At 40.5% G+C, this 24,650-nt stretch overlaps 1 protein-coding gene across 1 annotated transcript in view; it reads left to right on the plus strand.

The window, feature by feature from the left end:
* TGFB2 (transforming growth factor beta 2) overlaps positions 1 to 8,836 on the plus strand; it is a 78,322-nt gene extending 69,486 nt beyond the window's left edge. The window contains exons 5-7 of the mRNA XM_050950249.1: positions 1,188 to 1,365; positions 2,463 to 2,616; positions 5,118 to 8,836. Coding sequence (XP_050806206.1) covers positions 1,188 to 1,365; positions 2,463 to 2,616; positions 5,118 to 5,276 — 491 coding nt within the window. The 3' untranslated portion in view covers positions 5,277 to 8,836. The remainder of the gene's footprint in view (positions 1 to 1,187; positions 1,366 to 2,462; positions 2,617 to 5,117) is intronic.
* Positions 8,837 to 24,650: the final 15,814 nt, after the last annotated feature.

A 24,650-nucleotide genomic window follows, 5' to 3' on the forward strand; every position in this document is an offset into this window, starting at 1 on the left:
AGTAATGTCATCTTGAATTTGGTGGACAGAAGAGCCATTCACATAACATGAAGAATGTCCTGGTGCCAAACACTGTTTTGGCTGATCACAAGATACTGTTTTTGGAAGGGTAATTGTTTTGCGGCTGATGTAAAACCATATCAGGCCCTGCTATTTGTGAGTACCTGCAAATGGACTCCCACATCATTGCAGGATGTTAACACCTCCTCTTGCTCCTGGGTGTTTTCACTTGGTTATATCTCTGATGTAACTTTTCAATATGCCTTAAATCTAACTGTAGCATAGATCATTTGAGGAAAAACTATACAGTATGTGCCAAAGTTGTATAAAGGACCTACAGTGTTGTATTCGCCAAAGTTCTGTTGTATCTATTGAAGTCCTTTGTCATACTGAATAAGACAAGTAGTGATCTAAGACCATTGTCAATGGCTTCCAAAAAATTTAATTAATCCCAATATCAATGGTCTCTAGTTCCAGTAAATTTATTTTAAAGTCCCCATTGCCAGATATGTACCAGATTAAGGGGCTGGAAGGATTGATTTATGAAGGAAGATTAGCAAAATAAAATAATATGTACTGGTTAGTAATATAGAAGACTATGGAAGATAGGAGAAAAGCATACAAGCATTTGAAAAATGTAAAAATGAGGAACTAAGAGGAATTGCTCAGATGGCACAGTGGGGGTAAATAGGAATAATGGAATGAAATTAAGCAAAGAAAAGTGTATGTGAAATGTCAAGAGATGATCTAACGGTGTCTTCTGGCCTTAAAAGCTATGATTCTGAAAAGAGAGAGAGCCATTGGATTGGTCTCCCACACAAAGTGGCAAAAGCATCATCATGCAGGTCATTTAAAACTAGCTTAGACAAAGTGGACTTTCCCACGTGGATAGGTGATCCAATAAGTCTTTTCCATCACTAATTTTGATAGATCCATTAGTTGACTTCAAAAAGCCATTTAGATAGACTAAAACTGGGGGAAGGCCAATATGTCAAACATGAGGGTACGTGATGCTATATATACCTTAATGCAGAGCTCTTAGGTTGTGATTCCCTGCCCCCATGACACACCCACCTGATGTCCTCATCACCAGTTTTCTAAGAAAGAGATTTTTTTAAAGAGATGGTTTATATAATTTGTGAAGAAACAGCAACACAATGTTTATCACCAAAATGTATTTTTTGAAGGTATTGATGACTCCTACATATATTCCAGTGGTGATGGGAAAACTTTCAGGTCCAGTAGGAAAAAATACAGTGGGAAGACCCCACATCTCCTGCTAATGTTATTACCCTCCTACAGACTTGAGTCGCAACAGCCCAGTCGGCGGAAGAAGCGTGCTTTAGATGCTGCCTATTGTTTCAGGTAAATATATGTATAAAGTCAACTTACTTATATTGACTCCTACACGCCTAAAGGTGTAACTTGGGTTGTTTCTAACCTGATTTGATAAATTTCTTTTCACTAGGTGTTAACACAAAACTCTGCCCCGTGTTCTCAGATGGGTTAGGTCAGTCTATAGTAAAACTGACGTGTCCGTGTGGGATCTGAACCTAATAGGAGATGATTACCCTCAATTCCTATTGAAGGTAATAAGAGTTGAGAGCACTCATGACCTTTAGAAAACAAGAAATCAAGATCCACCAGTACTAGTCCCCAACCGCATCGGTCATGTAATCACAGGAAATAGTTCATGTGAGGATGCTAACCTCCTCAGAGGAAGTTCACCTTGGCCGAGTCTGTACCTGTATGACCTGGGGGAAACAATCCTTCCTAATGTTAAGTCTGGCAAACCGTTGTATATGCGAGCAAAAATAATTGTGGCTAAGCATTGGATTTCAGTATACTCTTTGAGCTTCTATTGGTTTCCAAGTAATTGTTTCTTTTTCTTCTTGAATCCCATGAGTGTAGATTCTGCCAGTATCTCATGGTTTAAAGAATTGCAGCTGAGTCACATAATTCTATAGGGGTTGGTCAGCTGCCCTGCACATTTCTCTATTGCAGAGCCACAAAATCTTAGGTCTCCCAGGCACTGTTGTTTCCACACAGGAGACAACTGTAGATTAACTTCTCAGATATATGCCTCTGATTCAACACTGGTAGACTAGTGACTGATGAGCGTTTCCCCTGTACATGGGATAACCTGTCAAATCGTAGTTTAACATCAGTAGTGAGGCAACTGTGGGTCTAACTTCAGTGCAACCAGCATTTGGGCCTTTGTACTTGGAATTGAAATCATTGCTTGGGCACTGTATGGAATCTTACAGTTTGAATTAGTATGAGAGTCAGGGGTGAGCTCACCTGTAAAGCACTGCATTATGAAGGAAGCAATTAAATAGGTTCTCCCTCCCACTCTACACACACACACACACACACACACACACACACACACACACACACACACACACACACACACATATTGTGGTTCTGAACAATGCATCTGACTGTATTTTTATTTCCAGAAATGTGCAGGATAATTGCTGCCTGCGTCAACTTTATATTGACTTCAAGAGGGATCTTGGTTGGAAATGGATTCATGAACCTAAAGGGTATAATGCTAATTTTTGTGCAGGAGCCTGCCCATATTTATGGAGCTCAGATACTCAGCACAGCAGAGTAAGTCCTGCCTTTTGAGAACTTTGATTCATGTGACTTGTATTAGAACATCTATGTTAAAGCCTTGGCTTGAATTATATTATCATTGCCACCAAATGCCAAAAGCTTTCACAGTGCAAAATATATTATTTTAATGACTTTCTTAGGGTGAAATTCAGCCCTGTAGAGAGGACCAGTGAAGGCCTTTATTTAGAGATTAAGTGGGACTTATGTGACCTTGTGCTGGCCCTCTGCCTGGGAGTGAATTTCATCTTAATTGTGAGCCCATCGCTGTGATATATGGATGCATCATGTATGTCATAAAGATCAGGAAGAGAGTGCCTTATCTTCCCCACTGACAAACTGGGCCTTGCCTTGCTGTCTCTGGAGGTTAACATGTTCCAGTTTTGCTAGGCTACCCAAGAAAATGGAGCTTCCACTAAGGATTCTCTTTCTTCCACTTACCAAGTTGCAAAAGCATGGTATCTGCGTGGGGAAGCTTTCACTGCCGCTGCCTGGACCTTACCTATTGTTTGGATAACTGGAGGGATTTGGTTTCCACCTTTGATCTGCCACCTTTCACAAATTTCATGAAAATTGAAGAGATGTGATTTATTCCCTATTTTTTGTTCTACTTTTAAGTTTCAGTAAATGTGAAAAGTTAAACTTGTCTCCTGATTGTACCATGGAATCTGCAGCTGGATTCAAACCAGAATAATGGCTCCCATTCCTCAAGCCTTCTTTAAAATATCAGATTAGCATTAGCAAGCAATTGGATTACAGCACATTGAACAGTAATCTTGCTTTCTCTAGTGTGAGAAAATCTTATAGTCCAGGCCTGTGTTGATCTTGAATATAAACAATTTAGTATATATGCACTGCATATGTGTGGCTGGCTGGCTGCATCAGTGTAGTCCGGCGGAGTCAACAGGCTCAGATGCAAGAGAGTACAAATTCCCTCTGATACACAGAAGTAGTATGCAAAGTTTGGAGCAGCACTTGTTTTTTAAGGAAGAAGGAAGAATAACTGTCATGGTCACAAATATGTGGTTTGGACAGTTACCCAACAAGTTAGAGGTTGCTTAATAAAGTATTTAGTGTTGCTGCATTGAACAGGACTTCTGTCTCAGCTGCGAACGCTGTGCTGAAGCTCTGAGAAAAGGTCACTTAGTGTTTAACTAACACATTAATGGCATCCTTGGAAATACCTGTGTATCATCAGTGGGTAACCTATATACTTCCCTTAGAGAAAACTGTATGTGAATCTAATGTGGCATGAAAACTGCTAACCTGGCCATAGTTGGTTCCAGGCGAGTTTTGTGATCAAAGTCACAATTAATCCATAGCAGCAATAGTGGACACAGCAGCATGGGAGAAAAACAAAGCAATGTCTAACTCAGTGAAGGGTTCGCTTCTCCCTTTGATGGACTTGCAAAACCAGTTAACAGTCAACTAAAATCTGAAAGCATAAATATGGCTCTTTCACTGCCCATCACGTTAACAGAATGTAACGTACAGAATGTACATCTAATACATGTAGATTTAAAGGGCTGAATTTCCAAAGTAGTTTCCATGGATGTCCCTAGAAAAATACCCATAAGTCCATTGTTCCCTCAAATCCCCATATCTGTGCACAAATCAGGTCAACGTATGTGCAAATAAAATAGTTTAAAAATAATTTCCTGTCTTACTCACCTGCCAAGACCTGAGTTTAGTGTTGTGCCTTTCTCCTCCAGCAATTGATTACTGTATATCACTGACACTTTAAAAACATAGTAGAAAGTGAACTTAACTCAGTTCTTGGCAGATAAAAAACCTTTCCGTTCAACTCTGACTAAGCTTATTTACCATTAATGGAAGTTTTGCACACACATTGTTATTTACTTATATCATTTTATTGCATGGTATTTTGCAGCCAAGTAAGAGGACAGGGCCTCTGTCCCAAGAAGCTAACAATCTAAATAAAGAGGACAGCACCTCAAGGGTATGAGAGATCCCCAAAGCAAAAGAATGCTGAGCATCAGCACCAAATGTGTTATTCATTATAATTTGTGAAGTCTGCAGTCACACACAGTGTTGTACAGTGAATTATCCCTGCCAGAGGCCATACCCCTGATGGTTTACAAGCTGGCACAACACGATACAAAACCAAACAGAGTTTGGAATGGTATTTCTAGATGGAAAGTGCTATGGACCAAGTTTTTAGAAGTCTGTTGAAGCAGGAAAGGATATCTTGGTGTATGTTGGTATCTATTGATGATGGGCATAGTGTGAGTGAGGTAGAAGGCATAAAGTTGTATTTGGCAAGGGAGACAAATGGGATGAGATGTATTGTTAAAGTGTAAAGTGTGACCAGGGCTACAGGCCTGATCCAAAGAGTATCAAAGTCAATGGGAGTCTTTCCACTGATTTCACTGGACTTTGGCTCTATCGGAGCAAGTGATGCTAGAGACGGAGATAGGCATTGATTATGTGGACACAATGATAAATGTTTTCATCACAGTTTTTTTTTCTTCTTCTAGGTACTTAGTTTGTATAACACCATAAATCCAGAAGCGTCTGCCTCTCCATGCTGCGTGTCCCAGGATTTAGAACCCCTCACCATCCTGTACTATATTGGCAAAACGCCCAAAATTGAACAACTTTCCAACATGGTCGTAAAATCTTGCAAATGCAGCTAAAAGAAGTCCCTGAAACAGCAATAAACAAATACGTAAAAATAACCAAGGAAGAAAGAAAAAGAGATTAAGAAAGAAAAAAAACCTAAGTTCATCAGTGTTAAAAAAATTAAAAAATTAAAAATTAAAAAAAAAAACCTAAAAAGAAGAAGAAAAGCGGTACTAGTCCGAACTGTTTGAAAGTTTGTTTGTTTTGTTTTTTTAAAACTGGCATCTGAAACAAAACATTGAAGGCCTTTATCCTACATTTCACCTACTCAGTTAGACAAGAAGCAAACAAAAACCAAAAACAACAACAACAACAACAACAAAAACAAAAAGAACCACACCTTTTAAAAAATAAACACTGGAAGAATGTGTTAGTGTTACTATGTGAAAGGAAAAAAACAGGAAAATCCCATTAAGTGGAGTTGCTGTATCTGTCCCATGCCTTACTTGATCTCTCTGTATTGTTATGCGATAGACATCCTACTCATTCTTTTTAGTTTTAGTGTTAACAGTGCATTATTTATTTGTATGTAGAAACTATCACATGAACATTTCTTCGCCATTGGAAAAAAAGAAACAAATGTGGACAAAGTGGAGACCAAATAAACTAACAGAAATATGTTTAATGCTTAGGGGAACTCAAGCGCAAAAGATCCTGAAAATAATAGTTAGTTTAGTTCAATTAAAACAGAAGTCAGTTATTACATTATTGAAAAAATCTGCCTTAAAAATGCCTTATTTTATATGCCAGCGACCTAGGGAGGCTTCTTGTAAGGTCTCAAACCCTTGTTTTAAATACTGAAAAACTTACTAATAAAGGACGCTCTGTTTCAGTCTCAAAGACAAGTCTATAAGATTTTTTTTTTACTGTAAATGATTAAAATGTCAGTTTAGTAAACCAGTGAAATATTTAACATGTACTGGTCTAATCTTCAGACCTTAATATGTTGCTGTATAGCTATGCTATGGGATGTTTTGTTCTTTTGGTATATGTAACCATACCTATAGTATTACAATAGGTGGGTAGTAAAAGCCAGCTTAATTGGAAACATATCTGTAGATCTCTGTTGTAAACTATTAAAAAAATTAAGTACTTTATGTGTAATGTGTAAATTTTCACCATATTTTTGTATTCTGTAATACTGTCAACTCTCATGAGTTTGAATTTGAATTTGGGGCTCTTTTTGATCACTCAGTCATGTGTTTCCCTCTAGCTGGCCAGTATGAGTAGAGTCCCTATATTTTGACTTGCACTACAAATACATGTTTTATAATAATTTGCTATACCTGTGCTTTGTATATTGTTCATCATTATGACATAAGCTACCTGACTCCATTTGTTTTTTGTTTTACAAAAAGAATGGATTAAAATATTCTCCTCTTCCCTTCTCCCACATCGTAGTTCATCCACATTTGTAGCAGTGAATCGTAATGCGACTCTGAGTTTTAAATCCAGTTTTGTTTTATTTTCTCGGCTAAAGACAGTTAAGCAGATGGATAAAGGAGCAAGATTTTCAAGAAAGGATTTCGCAGCCTAAGTGATACGAGGCTAGGGCCCAGCCCTACAAACCCTTACACAAGTGAAATTCTCTACTGTGCAGAGGGCCAGGACTGAAGCCCTAATAACAAGGCTTGAGTGGGACTTAATCAGTTCAGAGGCCTTATGCTGGCCTTTGGCACAGCAGTGACTTTTCACCTGCAGTTAGTCTATGGGAGTGATCCTTCTCCCACAGAGGTCAGCAGAAGTTTTGCCATTGACTTCTATGGCATCAGATGAGGCCTAGTGAGCGTTGGCATGTGGAAGGATATGGAGGATCGGGCTCTGTGTCTTCATTTAATCTTTTCTTTCTTTTCAGATAACACCTTTTTTTTCCCCTCTTTCTGAAAAAAAGGAACGTAAGTCTCCTAGGAAACTCTTTTGGGCCCTAACAATCTTCAGCGTATTCCAGAGGGAGTAAAAAAAGATCTACATCGTACACGCTGTTTAAAAATAAATGAATAGCAACAGATCCCTAAGCTAGACAAAGATGTGTAAAAACCATGACAAGGAACAGTTCAATTGATTTCACATTATAAGTTGTTCTGAATGGCAAAGCTTGAAGCCTGTGCAAGGAAATATGACAATTGGATGTAAAGGGAACATTCCCTCAAATACAATACAGGAACAGGACCTAGGGTGAGATCCTGGCTCCATTTAAGTTGATGGGAATTTTGCCACTGACTGAAATGGGGTCAGAATTTCAAGCTTTAAAGCAAAACATTAGGGGCCTGATCCTCCAGTGTGTTCACTTGAATTTAGGATAGTGTAACTCCCTTGACTTTAGCGGAGCAGCACTGCTGTAAAACTGAAGTAACATAGTGGAGAATCAGGCTCAAGGTCTGGATTCTACCTCTTTGATTTGCATAGACAGTTCCCATTAAATGAGCCTGTGCTCATTGCTGAGATCGAAATGTAGCCCTGCGAATAATCTGACCCTGCCCATTGTCTCAGTGCAAAGGAGGTATATGAGGGTTTGTATGTGTGTGTGGTTCTTCTAGTAGTATTTATTATTTAGCAAATTGAAATTAACAAATGAAGGGTCCAATCCTACAAACACTTGCAGGAGCCATGTTTACTATCCTGAAGAGACCCATGGAAATAAACGAAACTCATTGAGGTAGAAAGCACTGGGACTGCTGGCCTTTGCAGCATTTAGCCCTAATCTGTTTTATTAGCTTCAATATCAGAATTCTGTGGCTCGAGAGGAAGAGACAAGGGCTGGGCAATTAAAAAAAAGCCAAACTTGCCATTATCAATTTAAATGCGCCAAAAACCTGGTATTGAAGCTTGATGATTTGAAATAGCGGGATCTGAGATGCCATTAATGTACAACAACTTACCGTGTGCTGGACACAGCCAAAAGTTTGGGCCTGGGAGGTGGGTATGTTTTAAAAAATCTGTGTATAATGCCTTGTAATTACGTTAGGTCACTTTCCCCAAATTGGATGAAGTTTTGTTTTGTATTTTTTACTCAGAAATGCACTGATAGTATTTGAAACGTTCTATTTTACAGCTCCTAAATCTTTCCTTTTTTGGTTTATTTTTAGACATATATTTCCCATTAGTGAATAAGGACATTGGGCCTGATCCTACAAAGTGCAGACAGAGCTCCTTTGGGGTGAAACTGTAGAGAAGGCCAGCGCGAGGAAGGCCCTGGTGCCATTTAAGTTCAGCGCAAAGCCTCAGAATGAGGTGTAAGTGGAAATAAAGAGGCACAGAGGGGCATACTATGGCACCCCTCTATCAGGTGCTGATTTCCTTAGTTTGCAATGAAGACGGTGGGAATTAAGGATACTTAGCATTGAGCAGGAGATACTCAGTACCTCACAGGATCAGACTCGAAGGGGTGGGGCTGAGGGACAAATCTTAGCACTCAGCTGGTTGGGTTAGGACAGCATTTTTTGTGTGTTTAGCAGCAATACAGTTGTACAGACGGCATGGTTTTAAAAAAAAGGAACATAAAAACAGCTGTGTTGTATTTTGATGACTGATTACCTTGTATTTTAACACAGTGTATGTCTGTTTTTGTGGTGCTCTAGTGGTAAATAAATTATTTCAATTATATGCTTATGTCGCATTCGTATGGCAGTCTTCTTCTGACATAAGAAATCCCTCAGTTCAATACTATATGTCTCAGCCTAATGTGGAAAGTAATTTTTGCATACTTGCTCTTCAAATTGTATTCTGTGGTGTGAATCTAACAAAAACTGTGCTCTGTATGGATGGATCGCTTCTTTGCTGTTTTAGTGCAAAGATTACATAATCCATGCAGTGCTTTTTTCCTTTCACTGCAGTATAAATACAGGCATATTGATTGACAGAAAATTGTTCCAGGTGAATGTAGTGCCAGCAAAAGGTGTTCTGGATTTACAGTCCTGGAGAGTAAAGTCTTCTGTATTCATAGTTACAACATAGGCAGTGGGATTGTAAACCTGTTTCACCTCCTCACTGCTGGGGCCAGACCCTGATCTGCGCCACACACAATCAATCTAGAACCTCTCTACAGAGACTACCATCAATCGCTCACCAATTGTGTGGGGGGGGCTTTCCCTGCTAGGTCACAGGTTTGAATCCAGACCAGGTCAACCTGGCAGTGACAAAGTAATTTCTACTTCTGTCTGTTCATTTGTGCTAGGTGAAATGAGTCAGTGATCTGAGTCCAGTTCTTGTTCCACATGACAAAGGCTTTTGTCCAGCTCAGACCTCTAGATAGAACTCATTGAAATTGTACAGTATTCACATTGATGAGCTACATAATCATTGTGAGCTCTTGTCTTGTGCAGTTTCCCACACAGTCTCATAAGAGGTCACAACCTTGCCTGCCCTTAGTTCTGTCATGTATTGGCTAAGTGTATGTGTTATACTCTACTTGCAAACCACTGTGTTTATAGTGGTTTGTTCATAGCAGAGAAATAGTTACATGGTTCTATTTCTCTTGACAAGTAATTTGATTCCACTGTTTGTTATGAGAAGAGTCGTTCCCACCCCATTCTGCAATTTACAATCACGTCATCCGAGCAATTAAGAATCAAGGGGCCCAATACCACAATTTTTACTCCCTGGACCATCAGTAGCCTTAGTCACATGAGTAAACATAACTCAAGTGAGGGATGGTCACAGGACTAGACCACAATGTTTTAAGATGAATTTATGAATAAGGTATATTAAAAACTGTTTGCAAACATAGAAGCTGATGGCAAGAAGTGCAGAGCAAGTACAATTCCTGTTGATTTCAGTGGGAGTTAAGATTCTATCCAAGAAATACTATGCATGCCTCGGGGCTTAAGAAAAAAACCCATCTGTTTGTATCTGGTTATTTAGCATATTTTGCTAATAATAATAAATGGACCCCGAGGACTGTAAATATCTTCTTAAACAATTAGGTTTGGGATGAACATTAAAATAATCTTAGGGCTCAGTTCACCAGGTTAGTTTAGTTTTACACTGGTTGATCTTCATTAATTTCAGTGGTTTTACACTGGCATAAAACTGCAGTAATGTAAAATTATTAGGCCTTTAATTTCCATTTATGTGAAGTTCTGCTGAGAGGTGCTGCTTTTGATGTAAAATTGCCAGTGATAGGACTTTCCAATCACATTCTTACCAAAAGTGATCCATACACATTCTTACAGAGCACCTGTTTGCCAAAACACTTTGAAGTCCTGGTTTCTCTATTTCTACAAGCGAAGAATGTTTCATGGGGGGTTGATGGGGATTTTTAGTTAGAAAAATAATTATGATGCGTATAATTAGAAAGAAACAAAGTAGAGAGAACAGAATGTCCTGAGAAAAGATTTTATGATGTGGGGCTGAAAAATGAGACCTGCCCCCTCATAAAGAGATGTAATCCAACAGCTATGCATAATTAAAGGTAGACTATTTGTGCAGAATAGCGTGTTGGGCTTGTCTTTTCCCTTTACTAATGCAGCTTACTCAGACTTGATCAGAGACACTCGTGCTGCAGTGCTTGAATCAAAATGTGGTTAATAAATATAGAATATTCAATATAGGAATAAAACCCCATACCCTGTAACTGTCTTGAAAACCAGTTTTTAGGCCAAAATCTGCCTCTTAGATCAGACGGAATAGATTCTATGAGGAGCCATGAGTTCTGGGAGAAAATAAACCAAGAGGTTATGTAATTATATGTGATTATAAAGTAGATGTGAAGTAATGTAGTTGGCTTGTCAGTGGGTATGGGTGTAACAGTAATTTCTTCATCTGTTTAAAAATAAAATTAAACGGAACAGAAAGCTGATGAGAACTCCCAATCAAATTTGATATGCTCGTTTAATGAAGTAACCTGTTGGAATCTAATACTGAGCCCCATGGGCATAAAACCTTCTTAAAACATATTGTGGTGGTCCAAGAAACTAACATTGCCTTTTTTGTTGTTTTAATCCAAACCAAAATGTTGGCAGGAGTGGGGAAGGGGTCAGTGATCATTGGGTTTCTGTAATGTTTGCACATGCTATAGGCTGAGCCCAATAAAACTTTTTAGGAGTGAGATGCATGGTTTGTTTAGTCATAAGAAAGGGAACTACATGCAAGTGGCAAATAGGAATTAAAGTGCTTTTTATGCTTTGAAACACTCTGTGGGATTCAGAAGATTGTTCATACACATCATTTTCATGCAGCTAATTAGAGGTGGGTGCAGGCCAAAAAGTTCAGATGAGGGTCCAATTTTTTTCAGATTCTGAGGTCAGGGACCTAGAGCCAAGCTGGATCCACACTTTACCAAAGTTTGGGGGGGTTGATTCTGAGGCTGATCTATAATGAGAGTTCTTATGACCAAATTCACTGCTGGAGTATGCAAAGACAGCGCCATTAACTCTAGTTGAACCCACTTACACTAGCAGGGTGAAATTTGCCCCTGTGCAGAGGGCTCATGCTCTCCCAAGGCCTATGAACTCCCAAGTGAGTAACTAGAGTGAATTTAGCCTCCCGACTCTTTGGCCATGGTGCCATGAGCTCTTATGCTTGCATAACTGCCAGCACTCCAGCTCCAAATCTCACTTAGGGATCTCATCATCTGAATTGCCATTTGCTAAAATAGTAGTTACAAATCAAGATGACCCTCAGGGAAGTCTCTGTCACCTAGTGACCAAAATTTCAGCAGTATGGTACTGATCTGACAATGTCTTTGCCAGCTGATGGAACCTGTGTGAATGAATTGGTGGCCTCAGTCCAATTCCTAGTGTAAACTTGTTGGCAATCTCAGCAGAGAGTCCAAGGATATACAGATTTATCTCAGCCAGCAAAAGCAGAAAGTGTCTTTATCTGAAAGAAAATGGCTGCCCCCCCCACCCCATTTGGAAAAATGTAAATATGAAGTATAAAATATGCAGCAGTTCACAGTCAAGTTATACATTCCACTGCAGTGTGTAACCTGCTATCTTAGAGGTGGTCTGGATCAATTTAAGAAGATTTGGGAGCTTCAGCTGTGTTCAGAGATGCTATAAAATATGTTGCTTCCATTGGTTGCCTGAGAAAAGTTAAATAAGTTTTCAAAATATAATAAATGAGCATTTTTTAACAAACCCAAACTACTGTATGTGCAATGTAGAAGATTAATCATTGCAGATGTCTGGTCTGAACCAAAGCCAATTCACGTATGAGGAGACAGGTGCACATAAATCAGGAGCACTGAATGTGTGCAAGGAGTATGTGGATAGAGGAGGGATTGTGTGAACATAAAGTACTTTAAGCTGAACAGAGACACAAGAAAATTGTATTTGTTTTTGCTTTGGTCTTCATTATAGTATTTATCAAACTTGCAACTGGTTCCTACTGTTCCTAAATTCCTACTCATTTGTCTTGGCATAGAGAAACCTTTTAGCAGGTCGGAATTTACCTAGCCATAACTGCAATCATAGATATATTCCAGCGTGGGGGTGGGAGGAGGCCTTGAGTTAGTCCTCCTTTGGGAAATATGGTCACCCTAGGGGTCCTTCAGTGTCAGGCCAGATTATAGTACTTTCTCCTAATTACCCTGACCTATTGTCTCCATTTGTTCGTAGGCAGCCAGACCTACTGGGGTGGGCCTGGTGTTGGTTGTTTTCTGGGCTTAACTCTGCCACAAGCTCAGACTGTCACAGCAGCTGTGTATCCCACTGCCTGCAAGCCATACTGTGCAGTCTCCTCCCAGCCTTGCCCTGCAGGCCCCTTCTCAGCAGCATCAGGCCCAGCGCTGATCAGGTGGCCAGTGGCCTGTGCTCTCTTTTGTAGGGCTGAGCTCCTCCTCTGCAGTGGCATCCCCATCACCCAACAGCAGATGGACTGGCAACTGATTGGGGCTCTGGGATGCACAGAGGCCAGCTCCTCCCCTCTATCTTCCCTACAAACCAAACAGGGCTCAGGGGATAGGGCCAGCTTCTTTACTGCACTGCAGCTGCCACGTGGATGGGGACTCCCCCAACCAGCCTGCATCCTAGACTCAAACTTGGGGGAAGTGAATTTAGCAGTTGATCTGTAACTCCTTAATGAGCACACTCAGACTCCAGATGAGAACACCTCCGAACTCTCGGGTAACCTTCTGGCTCAGGCTCAGCTCTCGCTTGTAGATGATCACCTTTTACTTAATATGGGTTTCAGTCATTACGCTTTGCGAGAGTAGAGTGACATAGATTTCCTAAGCGCATTTCATTTGTGTGCATAGCTCTGAGAAGCTGCCATGTGATCAGAAAGCTCTTGGGGCTCGGAGATAATAATTGCTGCTAGCTGAGTCACAACAGGAAGCATAATCCTCTCATCCGTCAAGCGCATCCAGGACATCTACCCTGACCTGCATCCTAGACTCCTCTATTGGCATGTTTTATTCACTGGCTGTATTAGTTTGTGGGGGTTGGGATGTATTAATGTTTTATCTGCATGTGATTAAAAAAAATAAATAAACTGTGGACATTGGCTTTTGCCTGTGACAGGAACAAGTGCTTTAACTCTGAGCCATGTCACATGAGTGAGGCCAGGAAATAAGGCCCAGTGTTTTACAACACTCCTGCACCAGATCGAAACCTCAGAATCAAACACATCTTAAACTTTAGGAAAGTTTGGATCTAAATCTGGACTCAAACTTTGTGGCTTGGGCCCATCTCTTTGTGATCGCTCCTAATAGCAATATATAGCTCTTATGGAGCATTTTCTCATCTCTAGCGCTCAAAGGGCTTCACGAAGGTCATTACTGTCCCTCTTTTACAGATGGAGTAACTGAGACACAGAGAAAAGTCGCTTCCACACAGTAGATGAGTGGCAGAGCTAGGAATAGAACCAAGGTCTCTTGAATCCCAAATCTGGGGCCAAATTCTTGTTAATGAAATGAGATTCATTATAAAGATTGCCAAGGAAAAAAATGCCACATTTTAAGAAAAGCATCTTTGTAAAGAAATGTAGAACAAGAAATATTTTTGTCAAGGCAGTAAAGGATGACAAGACCTGTTTCTGCTAGGGTAACCTGGCAGCGAATTGTGGAGAAATAGTTTAATTTCATAGTCCGAGTAAAACCGCAGTATGAATTTGGGTTACTCTTCTCTGTTACAATGCACTCCTGTCCCTTCGTCTTGATATATTCCTTTGAAACTCTGCCAGAGATAATCTCTCACAGTACCTGCTTGTACACTGAGATGAAAAACAGCTAATGTCTAAATAAAAATGAAAGGTCAGCCAAACTCTTTAGCAGCCTTTCTATATGAATCACTAGTACATCTGTTTTTCCTGCTGGAATCATTAGTGAATGAATCTAGGAGACAGTGATTCTACTGCTTGTACCCAATTATGTTATATTACATTCATCAGACACTGGAGGTTCATGCATCACACACAGTGGCAATTCCCCATCTGTATGAATTAATTTGGCCCTTTATCACTTCCCCCACAAACACTTCACAGCAAAGGCATACACAACAAGGATAACATTTCAAAGGGAACACTGCTCTGTGATCAACATTAATCTTCAGTGGAGAATTCCCTGGATCCCACATACTGCTGGTGGGGTCCAATAGCTAGCTGTGCTTTACTTTTTACATACGAAAAAGGTAATGAGGATGAAAGGAAAAAAGCCAACAGTCTTTGAAACAGATGTCACTCTCTTATCCAATGAAATCATACCATGTGTTCAGCAGCAGAGCCAGCTCCCATACGCAACACTTTGTCAATGTGGTTGAACCCTCTTCAAGAAGAAACACTTCCAGAGGCTAAGAGGGTAACCAGTCCTTATGTCTAGTCAATCGATGTCCTCTGTGCTGAGATTGTCCACAAGCTTACTAGTTGTAATGATGGGAATTTTGTGTTTGATGTGGACATTTGTCCACAAGGAATTGGACTGAGACCACCACTTCTTCACACAGACCAACTAATAGCCATGAGATACAATGACTTTGAGTGGAGTGGAGTGGAGTGGATTCAAATCAGTGGCCTAAAAGTGAAAGGCCCATTACCAACCTCCTGAGCAAGGCTTTGGAATCCAAGTTTTACAAAAAAATTTCTGGCTTTACATTCACAACACCCCTACAGAAATCTGCCCATTAGAACACCAGACAGACTCCTGAAGGTGTCTTTAACGATGGAAACTAAGTGGGAAGGTCAGAAAGCCCTTAGAACCTTTTATAGGGCTGGCAGCCTCTATATATGCATAAGTAAACAATATGCAATGGTCAAATAGAACAAAGCTACCATTGTCCTGAATGGCAAATAACACATCTATGAAGTCATAATACAAAAGATATTCGTGGAAAGGGGAGCTAAAATACTATTCCAAAACATAGTAAAACATGGAGACTATTAGTGATGCTGAACACTCATCAAATTTCCACCATTCAGCTTTACATCTTATTTGTCTGATAATAAATATTTTTGTAATATAAAACCTGGTGTATTATTGTTGCTCAGCCTTCAAACTCAGTGTCAGTGCCCCGCTTAAAAGAGACCTTTTCAGCTTTAATCTCACTAGCTTGTACAGCAAGAGAACAGAGATCAAAGTATCTTGAGAACTACATCTAATTATAATTGCCTCTGCAAATACGAGAGAAAATTTGACTCTTTCATAACAGAAAACACTGTAAAACAATATTATGCAGTTTACAAATTCCATCAAACCACTGTACAAATAAACAATGCTACTGAATCACACAACAAATCATCTTACAATTAGGCCACACAAGATCATCTGGTTTACAAACCAGCCTACGAGCCAAAGAGGAAAACTTTGAAGATAAATATTGCCATATGTGGAAGGCCAGGGAAAAAATTACTAGCATGGAGGATCATTCTGAAATGTAATTCTCTGTGGGAATCAAAGATTTCATATTGAGACTGATGTGTTTTTGCAAGAAACCTCAGAAAACGGAGGGGTCTGGAATCACAGATAGGGCTGGTGACTAAAAGAATAAGATAACTGGCAGAATTGTTGGATTCTGTTTCTTAGTTTGTTTTCTAGTCCAGTGCATTTGTGGATAATTCCGATTATTCACAAGCCAACTTGAGAGCTTTAACGTTTTCCCCATCTAGGAATGTATATTTGTATGCGAAAAATTTCCTGCTCTTTCTCATTCAAAATGACATCGACAGCAGTAGCATATTTATTCAGTCTATACAAGCATTTTAAAGGCTAAAGCTATGTTGATGATGATGCTTTACACTAATTCAATATCTAGAGGTTCCCAGCACAACTGTCAGAGTGTCTAGAAATACCTGAAGACCTAAAGTTAAGATTTCCAAAACTGACTCGTGATTCTGGGGCACTCAACTTGAAGCACTTTCAAAAAGCTTAATTTTTCAGAGAACATAAGAACGTAAGAACGGCCGTACTAGGTCAGACCAAAGATCCATCTAGCCCAGTATCTGTCTACTGACAGTGGCCAATGCCAGGTGTCCCAGAGGGAGTGAACCTAACAGGTAATGATCAAGTGATCTCTCTCCTGCCATCCATCTCCACCCTCTGACAAACAGAGTCTAGGGACATCATTCCTTACCCACCCTCGCTAATAGCCATTAGTGGACTTAACCTCCATGAATTTATCTAGTTCTCTTTTAAACCCTGTTATAGTCCTAGCCTTCACAACCTCCTGAGGTAAGGAGTTCCACAAGTTGACTGTGCGCTGTGTGAAGAAGAACTTCCTTTTATTTGTTTTAAACCTGCTGCCTATTAATTTCATTTGGTGACCCTAGTTCTTGTATTATGGGAATAAGTAAATAACTTTTCCTCATCTACTTTCTCCACATTACTCATGATTTTATATACCTCTATCATATTCCCCCTTAGTCTCCTCTTTTCCAAGCTGAAAAGTCCTAGCCTCTTTAATCTCTCCTCATATGGGACCCATTCCAAACCCCTAATCATTTTAGTTGCCCTTCTCTGAACCTTTTCTAGTGCCAGTATATCTTTTTTGAGATGAGAAGACCACATCAGTACGCAGTATTCAAGATGTGGGCATACCATGGATTTATATAAGGGCAATAATATATTCTCCGTCTTATTCTCTATCCCTTTTTTAATGATTCCTAACATCTTGTTTGCTTTTTTGACTGCCTCTGCACACTGCGTGGACATCTTCAGAGAACTATCCACGATGACTCCAAGATCTTTTTCCCGATTTGTTGTAGCTAAATTAGCCCCCATCATATTGTATGTATAATTGGGGTTATTTTTTCCAATGTGCATTACTTTACACTTATCCACATTAAATTTCATTTGCCATTTTGTTGCCCAAACACTTAGTTTCGTGAGATCTTTATGAAGTTCTTCACAGTTTGCTTTGGTCTTAACTATCTTGAGCAGTTTAGTGTCATCTGCAAACTTTGCCACCTCACTTTTTACCCCTTTCTCCAGATCATTTATGAATAAATTGAATAGGACTGGTCCTAGGACTGACCCTTGGGGAATACCACTAGTTACCCCTCTCCATTCTGAGAATTTACCATTAGTTCCTACCCGTTGTTCCCTGTCTTTTAACCAGATCTCAATCCATGAAAGGACCTTCCCTCTTATCCCGTGACAACTTAATTTACCTAAGAGCCTTTGGTGAGGGATTTTGTCAAAGGCTTTCTGGAAATCTAAGTACACTATGTCCACTGGATCCCCCTTGTCCACATGTTTGTTGACCCTTTCATAGAACTCTAATAGATTAGTAAGACATGATTTCCCTTTACAGAAACCATGTGGACTTTTGCCCAGCAATTTACATTCTTCTATGTGTCTGACATTTTTATTCTTTACTATTGTTTTGACTAATTTGCACGGTACCGACATTAGACTTACCGGTCTGTAATTGCCAAGATCACCTCTAGAGCCCTCTTTAAATATAGGCGTTACATTAGCTATCTTCCAGTCATTGAGTACAGAGACCAATTTAAAGAACAGGTTACAAACCCTAGTTAATAGTTCCTCAATTTCATATTTGAGTTCTTTCAGAACTCTTGGGTGAATGCCATCCGGACCCAGTGACTTGTTAATGTTGAGTTTATCAATTAATTCCAAAACCTCCTCTAGTGACACTTCAATCTGTGACAGTTCCTCAGATTTGTCACCTACAAAAGCCAGCTCAGGATTGGGAATCTCCCTAACATCCTCAGCCGTGAAGACTGAAGCAACGAATCCATTTAGTTTCTCTGAAATAGCTTTATCGCTCCTTTTGTATCTCAATCATCCAGGGACCCCATTGGTTATTCAGCAGGCTTCCTGCTTCTGATGTACTTACAAAACATTTTGTTATTACCTTTTGAGTTTTTGGCTAGCTGTTCTTCAAACTCCTCTTTGGCTTTTCTTATTACATTTTTACACTAAATTTGGCAGTGTTGATGCTCCTTTCTATTTACCTCACTAGGATTTGACTCCACTTTTTAAAGGAAGTCTTTTTCTCTCTCACTGCTTCTTTTACATTCTTGTTAAGCCACGGTGGCTTTTTTTTAGTTCTTTTACTATGTTTCTTAATTTGGAGTATACATTTAAGTTGGGCCTCTATTATGGTGTCTTTAAAAAGTGCCCATGCAGCTTGCAGGGATTTCACTTTAGTCACTGTACCTTTTAATTTCTGTTTAACTAACACCCTCTTTTTTGCATAGTTCCTCTTTGTGAAATTAAATGCCACAGTGTTTGGCTGTTGAGATGTTCTTCCCACCACAGGGATGTTAAATGTTATTATATTACGGTCACAATTTCCAAGCGGTCCTGTTATAGTTACCTCTTGGGTCAGCTCCTGTGCTCTACTCAGGACTAAATCTACAGTTGCCTCTCCCCTTGTGGCTTCCTGTACCAGCTGCTCCAAAAAGCAGTCATTTAAAGTATCAAAAAATTTTGTGTCTGCATTTAGTCCTGAGGTGACATGTTCCCAGTCAATATGGGGATAATTGAAATCCCCCACTATTACTGAGTTCTTAATTTTGATAGCCTCTCTAATTTCCCTTAGCATTTCATCATCGCTAGCACTGTCCTGGTCACATGGTCGATAATAGATCCCTAATGTTATATTCTTATTTAAGCATGAAATTACTATCCATAGAGATTCTATGGAACATGTGGATTCACTTAAGATTTTTATTTCATTTCATTTGATTCTACATTTTCTTTCACATCTAGTGCCACTCCCACCCCCACCCCCCTGCACGACCTGTTCTGTCCTTCCAATATATTTTGTACCCCGGAATGATAGTGTCCCATTGATTGTCCTCAGTCCACCAGGTTTCTGTGACGCCTATTATATCAATATCCTCCTCTATCACGAGGCACTCTAGTTCACCCCATCTTATTATTTAGACTTCTAGCATTTGTGTACAAACACTTTAAAAACTTGTCCCTGTTTATTTGTCTGCCCTTTTCTGATGTGTCCGATTCTTTATGTGAATGTTTCTCTTCTGATCTGGCCCTTACATTATCCTCTTCCATCCTCTGCTCCTGACTATAAACCAGAGAATCTCTATCAATAGACTCTCCTCTTAGAGAAGTCACTATCTGATCCACATGCTTCTCTGCAGCAGTCTGCTTTCCCCCATCTCTTAGTTTAAAAACTGCTAGGCAACCTTTTTAATGTTAAGTGCCAGCAGTCTGGTTCCACTTTCGTTTAGGTGGAGCCCATCCTTCCTGTATAGGCTCCCCCTATCCCCAAAGTTTCCCCAGTTCCTAATGAATCTAAACCCTTCCTTTCTATACCGTCGTCTCAACCACACATCGAGGCTCTGAAGCTCTGCCTGCCTCCCTGGCTCTGCATGTGTAACTGGGACCATTTCTGAGAATGCCACCATAGAGGTCCTGGATTTCAGTCTTTTCTCTAGCAGCCTAAATTTGGCCTCCAGGACATCTATCCTACCCTTCCCTATGTCATTGGTACCAGCACTACACATAAGTCTATCCATATCCACAACCTTTGCACCAGGCAGGCAAATCACCATACGGTTCTCCTGGTCATCACAAACCCAGCTATCAATGTTTCTAATGATCAAATCTCCCATTACTAATACTTGCCTTTTCCTAGTAACTGGAGTTCTCTCCCCCGGAGAGGTAACCTCAGTGCAAGAGGATATCTGAACACCATCTGGAAGGAGGGTCCCAACTATGGGAAGGTTTCCTTCTGCTCCCGTTGACTGATCTGCTTCCCTGGGCCTTTCATCCTCCTCACCAGCGCAGGGACTCTCTGAGGGCCAGGAGCTCCTTGCACCAAATGCACACATATGGCACCCGCCCACAGGGCAGGTAATCATACATGCTACACTCAGCACAATAAACTGGATAGCCCCTACTCTGCTGCTGGGTTTCTGCCCACATGGTCTCTTGGGTAATGAAAGGGTTTGTTTAAATCAAGGAGTTGTGAATGTAGTTTAGTTTATAGTTTTAAAGAACAGCAAAAGCAGCAAAGAGTCCTGTGGCACCTTATAGACTAACAGATGTATTGGAGCATGAGCTTTCATGGGTGAATACCCACTTCGTTGGATACCCACTTCATGCATTCGACAAACTGGGTATTCACCCACGAAAGCTCATGCTCCAATATGTCTGTTAGTCTATAAGGTGCCACAGGACTCTTTGCTGCTTTTTCAGCTCCAGACTAACACAGCTACCCCTCTGATAAAGAACAGCAAGGAGCCCTTGCTCCCTTTCCACTTCCCTTCCAAACTCCCTTGCAAAACTCCCTGTTAGAAGCCCCTGTTAGCAGAATGGTCAACATTTTTTGAAAATCAGGTGCCTTTGAAATGGCAGAAACTTAATGCCCAAAACTGAGGCACCTGAAATCACTGGTCACCATTGAAAATCTTGGTCCATGGGTATACTCCTACCAATGTGGGTAGTAAGATTCCTGTTGACTCCAATGGTACAGGATCAGGCCCTGAAGTAATTTCATGGCCCTAAACCTTGATGAATCAAGTCAGAAAGATAGCTTAGCAAAAATAAACAAGAACACAATCAATTGCCACCTCCATCCCAAAGGCTCTTGACTGAAATATTACAGGAACATATAAGATAAAAAGGTGATTGATGTACTGGTGATATATACAATGTGGGAGCAGTGCTGTGAGTCCAGTCATACTTTGTCTTGCCATAGCCTGGAAGATTGCGAGACAGTTGGGGGCGGTTGTAAATTTTATTTTATTCATTTATTTTGCTGAGAAACAATAAAAGTGTGCCTGGGAAATATTATATTTCACAGTTTATGTACAGAATTTCAGAGCATTCCCCGCGCCCCCACTGGTTTTTAAATATAAAATGTTTGCTTAGAAGCTTGAATTTGAATTTTGTTTAACTCAGTGGGTTTTTTTTTCATTCTGTTGCTGGTGGTTTGTCATCTGGTTGCTCATGGGTTCTCCGGCTCTGCACAATGGAGGGTTTGTTGTAGAGTGACTCATGAGTGTTGCGCTTGGGCACAGTGTGTTGTTATTGTCGGGCTGATAAGAAGTGCTGGGCTCCTAGCATTCAGGTGGTTCTTGTGTTCTGAGGAGAGTTTAGGAAAAATCATCAGTGAAACTGTATGTGGTTTTTTTATGTCATACCAATGAATTATGTGGCTGTTACAAAGATATAAGACAAAAGAATGTCAAAATCTGGGCCTAACATTGGTAGCATCCGTATAGGTAAACACAATATGAATGCCTTGGAAGCTGTTGCATCTAATGCCTAAACCTTTAAAGTTGAAAAATAAAAGTTTGGTTATCAGTGACTTAAAGCAAAAGCTCAAAAAGTAAAGAACTTTCAGAATGGACAAGATACGTCAAAATGTTTTGTAGACTATGATTTGGGCCTGATTCTCCATCAGTTACACCAGTGTCACTCCAGTGATGTCAGTGGAGTAACTCTTGATTTGCACCATCCTCACAATGAATGCTGATTTAGGCCTTACTGAGCCAGCACAAGAAATAAGAATGACCTTGACTTAGCCTCTGGCCATATTAACTTCTGGGTCAACAATCTTGTTCTTGTATTTCAGCATAAATTTAGTAACTGATAAATATCATAGGAAAACAGTGTAACATTCTGCATATCTTGCTGCCTCCTGGGCCCATTTAAATCTTCTTTAAAATTGTCTTAACTCAGAGGGTGGAAATAGTATGTCCCTCTACAACCTAGCCCAGTGGTAGGCAACCTGCGGCCCGTCAAGGTAATCTGCTGAGACAGTTTGTTTGCATTGACCATCTGCAGGCTCCCTTTGGCCAGGAACGGTGAACTGCAGCCACTGGTTGCTGCAGGCAGCCGTGCCTGCTGACGGTCAGTGTGAACAAACTGTCTTGCAGCCCACCAGCGAATTACCCTGATGGGCTGTGTGCGGCCCGTGGGCTGCAGGTTGCCCACCAGTGAACTAGCCTATTCTTTTTCCACATTCACTCACTGATGTACTATTTTCTTTAAGGCCCACATCTTGCACCTAGCATCTGGCCTGAGTAGCTGGGTAGTGAGAGTAGCGAGGTATTGGGTAGTGTGAGAAATCTCTCCTCAGTGTTACAGAGCAGCTGTGTTTGTCTCTGTATGTATATGTAACATTTTCAAACTGATGCTAACATTGCTAGAGTCAGATCTACAACACTGTTGATTAAAGTGGCCAGCAAGTAGGTTAGACAGGATTTCAGCTCCCTGACCTTCTAAATATCAGCCCATGAGGCACACTGAGTCTATTAGTTATTTATTATTTGCTAAGCATTGACAAGGTACTTGGCACCTTACAAAGCACAGAGGAAGATAACTTCTTAAGGTGAGGAGCCTTTCACTTCAAACCAGATGGACAGAATAAACTGCATGAGGAAACAAAGAGCAAGTTTCTAACTTGGGACTGGGTAGATCCTCAGCTAGTGCAAACTGTCCACTGACTTTGAAATTGCCTTGAAGTATTGAAACTTCAATGAAGCTATGACAATTTACACCAATTGCGGATCTGCCTATATACATTCATTTTCTCTCTTCACAACATGGTTGGGTGCCAGCATTTTCACTGAGGCAGGCTAATGGTTTGGGACTGAATGAAGAAATGAGTTTGGAGGAGGAGGTGGAATTTGAAGGAGGAGCATCTAGGCAACTAGCACTCTAGGATGAAGGGCAGTTTCACATACCAAGGACAGCATGGAAGAATGCACTAAGGTGAGACCTCTGATTGTGATGAAATGCTGCTTTCTCACAGCTGCTGGCCTCATTCTGATGTTTCCATCATGCACACCAGACTTCAAAGCAGATATGGCAGCCTTTAGACCAACAAACAACAGTTCTCTTTTAAAATCAGATTCTAGGTAAGATGTGAATGGAGGAAGAACCCTCTATAGTCTTGGCAAAGGCTTGTCTATATTGAGCTGTATTATGTCCCTTGTTGCAATACAGTGGAATATGTCATCCTGAGACCAATGAGTCCCTTGTCTGCCATTCAGTAACTTGTTCTTTTTTATTTTTATTATTTGCCTCTCTTTTGTCTGGGAGACTTTCTCTGCTTCTCTTCACAAATCCAGGGCTCCTCTCCAGCTCCTGCCAAATGTCAAAGCACTGCTCCAGTAGAAAACACTGGTTTGATCAGGTGAGGAGCTGGTTCCTGTCTTTTCCTAAAAGAAACTGGCCAAACAGCTGGCCAGATACCATGAGTGCTCCTGCTAGAGGTGGCAAGTGCTGGGCCTAACATGCAGAAGTGTTCCTTGCTGAGAGTGGGAAGAGGTTTAATGGTGTAATTTCTAGGCAGCGCATAAATCTGCCTAGTCAAAGCTTTCCATCCGCTGTTGGCCCTGGATTCTGTTCCTCAAAAGGATCCTGCTCTCTGGAGGTGGTGGGGAATATATCACAGAAGGAAACAAAAGGACAGTTTTGTGGGACTTTGAGATGCTTTACCAGAATTCAGGGTGACCCTCAAAGTGCACTGCATGTTGACTCTAATTATAAACAATGCCTTTTATATCTATAGCTGCACCAGTTTACTTAGATGTGTGTAATATTGGTGACACAGATCTAGATAGGCCCAGGTCCTCCGCTACCATTAATCAATGCAGAGCTATTAAAGTGAATGGAGGTATGCTGAATTATACCAACTGGCCCTATCAGTATCATCTATAGCTACACCTATGTACTTATAACTCTCTATCACCCACATCTAGAGCTGCCATCTGACATGTATACACAAAGACAAACTGAGGATGTGCAAGGTGTTGGGGTGGGGCAAGGAGCAGACACTGCACCCATTTAAAGGATGGCCCAGCTATAGGGGGGTCCTCAACACCCTTGGGGCAGGCTGTGCCTTAGAGGCATAGTCTAGCCTCGTGAAAGAGAGTAGGACATAATTACATTTTTTCAGGGTCTAAAGCTCCTTATATCATTGTTGTATATGATATGATCCCACCGTTAAAAAAGGGAGAATGAAATGTTCACCATCCATTTCCAACAGTGTCCAGAAAGCCTGTCAGCATCC

Source organism: Gopherus flavomarginatus, chromosome 4 (assembly GCF_025201925.1).
Source record: "Gopherus flavomarginatus isolate rGopFla2 chromosome 4, rGopFla2.mat.asm, whole genome shotgun sequence".
NCBI classification, from domain to species: Eukaryota; Metazoa; Chordata; order Testudines; family Testudinidae; genus Gopherus; species Gopherus flavomarginatus.